Source organism: Phoenix dactylifera, chromosome 1, assembly GCF_009389715.1.
Source record: "Phoenix dactylifera cultivar Barhee BC4 chromosome 1, palm_55x_up_171113_PBpolish2nd_filt_p, whole genome shotgun sequence".
Lineage (NCBI taxonomy): Eukaryota > Viridiplantae > Streptophyta > Magnoliopsida > Arecales > Arecaceae > Phoenix > Phoenix dactylifera.
Window position 1 is genome coordinate 11044705 of NC_052392.1, and position 4835 is coordinate 11049539.

Sequence of the window (4835 nt, forward strand, 5' to 3'; positions counted from 1 at the left end):
TGGTAGAATGGGGGGGGGGGAGCCAGCTTTTGTATTAGATTTCTGCCTCGGTCTACTGAAGGCAAGGAGAGGCCCTTCTAATAGCTTTTCTTCTGGCGATGCTGCTGTGTTTTCATGCGGGCGGACAGACTTGAAAGGAAGGAAACACTTTAGAAACGGGAAACGGAGGCACGGGCAATGATGATCCAGAGGCGATCCTGTGACCGGGGATACGGATTGGATGAGCCAACGAAGTTGGTGTTTGGTGTGCTATTGCATTCTTGTGTGGTTGCTGGTTCTCGATTTCTTCTCTGCGTTAGCTGTTTAGGAGTAGGAGCGGCCCAATACATTTGGAGGGCTAAGATGGATTCAATGGATGAGGCCTTTTTTTAATAATAAAATATTTTAATAAGTATAAAATATTTAAAAAAAAGATATGAAAATAGATAGCAAACATTATTTCAATAAAAATGCATGTATGCAATAAAGGCAGATAAAAAAAAAAATCAGTTTAATATAATTTTTGAATGAAAGCACGGAAAAGTAATTATGGGTCCGTAAAACTGATTAAATAACTGAGATAATATTTGGCAGTACTGTTTACCATGTCAAGCAAGAGCAGAGTAGGAAAAGGTTATCCCATGGCACTTCATGGTCAAGATAAAAAAAAGAATTTGCCGGAAAAGGCACCTCTCTATGAGAGAAAGTAGGGGCATTATGGGAAATTCACTCCATCTAATTAATAAAAGCCTCATCCCAACTTCTCCCCCTTCAGGTGAGTACCCAAGCAGCCACTGCAACATCACAGCACAGCAGCCATTCAACCCCCCCTCCCTCCTTTCCTTTCTCTACCCTCCAAGAAGTCCATCTCCAATCCCCCTATCTTTCTTCCTGATGGCCCAGCTGGATCAGAAGTAATGTGAGGGAAGGAAAACCAAGACCAAAACCAAAACCAAAAAAGAGAAGGGATGAAAGATAAGAGTGGCTTTGGACGTGTATCAAGCAAACCAAATCCCTCCTCTCTCTTTCTCTCCACCTAAAACAAAACTACTGTGCCCAACTTCCCAAATTGCCCCTCTGCAGGCCGGGAAACTCTCCACCTCCCTTCCATCAAGGGGGAAGACTCGTAGCCAGCTCTTGTTCCCGTTTTATATGGGGCCTTTGCTTCCTTTTGGTCAGCCTCCCGGAGGCCTTCCATTGGCCCGAGGTCTTAGGCAACCGCCTCGGCCGCCTAGGGCTTAGGCCGGCCCTGTTTGGAAGCAACTGGCTTTCTGCTTGATTTTGATTGAATAATAAACTAATTGTACTCTGAAAAAAATAATATTCCATATTCTATTTTTTAAATTGTTTATTATATATTAACTTAAATCGGTAAAAAAAAATCAGTTTTCGTGAAAAAAACTAATATTTGTTGAGCACCAATCTAATGTCCAAGCATTTGATTTTCCTACGGTGGTTTGACACTCTACGAGCTGCTTTAATGGAAAGCAAGGCTATATCAGAAGATTTTTTCTAATAACCGGTCTTCTATTTTATCTTTTTTATTGTAATCCGCTTGAAAATTTATGTGCACTACTTTTTCTTTAAAAAAAACAATCTTCTTCCATGTACAACTCTGGTCCCTTTTTTTCCCTCTAAAATTTAGTTATGATGGTAGGGGATGTGTATTGCACATGTTGATTATAGTGTAAAACAAATAGGTATCGATCGAATCACCTTGAACCGTATTTGGGGCGCATGAGAGAGCTCAATTAGGTGAGATCATGGAAAACTTAGATAATTTGAGGATTAAAAATTCAGAAGATAGAGTGCCTTCATGAGGGGGGCTAGTCAAGTTGAGCTTAGTCAAATAGAGATTGTTTCATAAAGAAAGAAATAATCGAGCTCGAGCAAACTTGGTAAGATATGTTTTAGTTTGATTTATGTATGTTAACACCTAAATTTTATTGGACCATAACATGCATCTAGTATTGTAAAATGAATATGTGAAGAGCATGTGGACTAGTACGCACATAGAGAGAAGTTAGCTCTAAAGATTGTGGGAATTATTGAAACTAATGTGGGATGAAAACTGAAGCATAATAATGCCGATAAGAAATGTTGTGGAAGAAGTCTCTCGATACAATTGACAACTACCTTGGAGTGCAGAGATGAGGAGCATCTTTTTGCAAGGAGTCCAAGTGCAGTAGTAGCAGGATAGGGCACTTCCTGATGCAACTGTTCTAGAATGACTTACCTGTAATCAAGTAGATATGATGTCCTTAATTATATTTTTCTAGTAGACAATTCTTTTGCATTTTTATCTTTGATATATTAGGTTATCATTGGTTGTACTTGAGTTTTGGGTCTTTGATTTGCAGGATATTGAACCTATTACGGACTTGATCAGCCAGCTTTTATTGGTTGACAACTGCTGTTCCATCCACTTCCTTAATTGATTTTGTTTTCCACGGAATACTTTGTCACCTTCAACAAATATCTTGTCAAACAAAAACAAGTTTCTATCTAATTTTACATTCTTATTTATCAACTAAATTATAAAAATTGGCCAGCCAAAAGAATCTTGAAACTTGAAAGTTTAGTAAGCCAACCTGTGCTCATTTATCCGTTTGCACATAAAGCTGAAGCCCAAGAAACTATGTGGCTTTCTGGATTACCATATATATTAGAAGACAATTATATATCTATATATAAATAAATTCCGGACGCTGTTATAACCTTGTCTCCTTTAAATCCACCCGCACGGGAAGTGTATGCGCCTCTGGATCTCTCTGTTCCGGCGGAACATCGGTAGCTTAGGGGTTCTATCTTCTCTGGAACTTCTGCTGGATGTCGCTCGGCCAACAGCAGTTTCCCGAGGGCGTGATGACCGACGTCCTCGCCCAAGGCCGAGCCGCCTGTTACAAGGTAGCGTACCACCTTCCCTCCCTCTTTCTTTCTGTTCTTGGAAAAGCAAGCACGGTTTCTATATGGTGATCCCAATTCCTCTTCTCAGGCGCGGGACGCCTTCTACGCCTGCTTGGAGAAGGAGGCGGACAAGAAGCCCACCGAGGTCGCCACCGTCGGCCTTCTCTACCCCGCCGAGTGCAAGGCCTCCCGAGCGCACTTCGTCAACCAATGCCGCCCCACCTGGGTGGGAATCTCATCTTTCTTTTTCCATCGAGAGCACCAGGTTTTCGATTTATTTCTTCATTTAAAAAGTTCGTTTCTTGGCGTTGTTTTTGGATTCCGTGATATAGGTCAAGCACTTCGACCGGCAGTACGGTGCGAGGAAGAGGGTGCAGAGGCTTCTCGACAGCGATGAGTCCCGGCGAGGCCCCATCTCCCTCCCTCAGCCGTACACCTTCAAACCCTAATTTTGTTTTTTCCTACACCCCTTTCTTGATCCTATCGCTCCGTTATCGGTCTTCTCTTGAGTTAGTTTCGTTGAGATGCTGTATTGTTCTCTTGAATCTTTCGAGGATAGGCGGTTCTTGATTGCAGACCCGTCAAGAAGTTTGTTTGTTTCTGTTGTCTTGTTGCTACATTCTTCATAAATATATCCATGAATGGTGTTGTGAATCTAGCAATAAAGGGGACAGGTATTTTGCTGTTCGCTTTTTTATAGCCTCAAAGATTATTAGACTAAATTGTGTGATTTGTTTGCAAAGAGGGGCATCAATCATGGATCTAAATTCTAGCAAATCTTTTAATTGCTTCGTGAATGAAGAGGGAAAAATAATGGATTGTATTTGTAGAGTAAATATAATGGATGGATTGGTAGGGTAAGCAATTCCTATATCACTAATATGAATTATTGTTTAACTCTGTGAAGACTTGTGGTTACCATTTTCTTTGGCTGATATCTAGATGAGAAGATTCTAGAAAAACAACACTCAGATTAGGATTCAAGATTTCTTGTTTCCTTCCCTCTGTCATCCAGTCGGTATTTCAAGGTCTTATAATAAAGGGGCATTCCAGCACATGAGGATTCTGCCACTAGAGGATCTGGGAAGGGTCATATGTTGCAGCCTTACCCCGTGTGCTGAGAGGCTCTTTCCCGTGTTTAAGACCTATGACATCGAGGTCACAATGAAATAACTTTACCGTTGTGCCAAGGCATGCCCTCATTTTGAGGTCTTATCAAATTCACAATTAAACACTTTATTCTGGTGATTTAGTCAGACAGCTCATTAGCTGGGATGTAATTGTTCAAGTGCGCATTTTATTAGGTGCTTGAGCTTCCACCATCTCTCCAGCCAATGCTTATACAAAGTCCTCCATCATCTTTAGGTAATCTAAGCATCTGAACTCCATTATTAGTCCGTTGTATAAAACATTAGAATTATTGATTGCATGCATATCTCAAACTATTTGACCTACATTCTGTTAATCTTTTAAATCTGAACACCTGAGATTCTAGAGGATAGATTCATGTGCATGGTTTGCATTTTTTAAAAAAATTTTATGCCTTGCATTGTATTTTTTTTTGCTGTTGATGATTTTTGAGTTTTCAGACAAAGTATCCTACATCTGACTTTTTTTGCATGCTTTTTGGTTGATTTGTTTGTGGTAACTGATTTTTGCCACCAATCTACTTTAAAAACTTTTGCTTTGACTACTCGTTGATGGTTCCTAGATTCTTCACCAAGTTCATTCCTCCATCTGGGCTTTTTTCCCTTCTCTGCATTTATTGGTTTATTATTACTGCTTGCGAACAATGTTTTCATCAAAAAATCATCTTTCATGTCTTCGCCGTCATTTGGCTGGAATTTGGGGATACTTGTTTGTGAAACTATTATTGGTTTCACGCCATCAATGCATTGTAGTCCCTTTTGCCCTCTATGACTGAGTTTTCCTATTCTGATAGCTCTTTT

General features: G+C 40.2%; 1 protein-coding gene across 1 annotated transcript; it reads left to right on the forward strand.

Annotated features, from left to right (window-relative positions):
- The first annotated feature begins 2713 nt into the window (after positions 1 to 2713).
- On the forward strand, positions 2714 to 3574 carry LOC120110760. The gene is made up of 3 exons (XM_039126315.1): positions 2714 to 2886; positions 2975 to 3112; positions 3219 to 3574. Exons 1-3 carry the CDS (start codon positions 2809 to 2811, stop codon positions 3333 to 3335), a joined length of 333 nt encoding a protein of 110 aa, XP_038982243.1. The 5' UTR covers positions 2714 to 2808; the 3' UTR covers positions 3336 to 3574.
- The last annotated feature ends 1261 nt before the right edge of the window (positions 3575 to 4835 follow it).

Coding starts and splice junctions, on each gene's coding strand:
- LOC120110760 (XM_039126315.1), top strand. CDS start 2,809: ATGTCGCTCGGCCAACAGCAGTTTCCCGAGGGCGTGATGACCGACGTC. Junction 2,887..2,974: donor GCCGAGCCGCCTGTTACAAG/GTAGCGTACCAC, acceptor TCCTCTTCTCAG/GCGCGGGACGCCTTCTACGC. Junction 3,113..3,218: donor ACCAATGCCGCCCCACCTGG/GTGGGAATCTCA, acceptor TCCGTGATATAG/GTCAAGCACTTCGACCGGCA.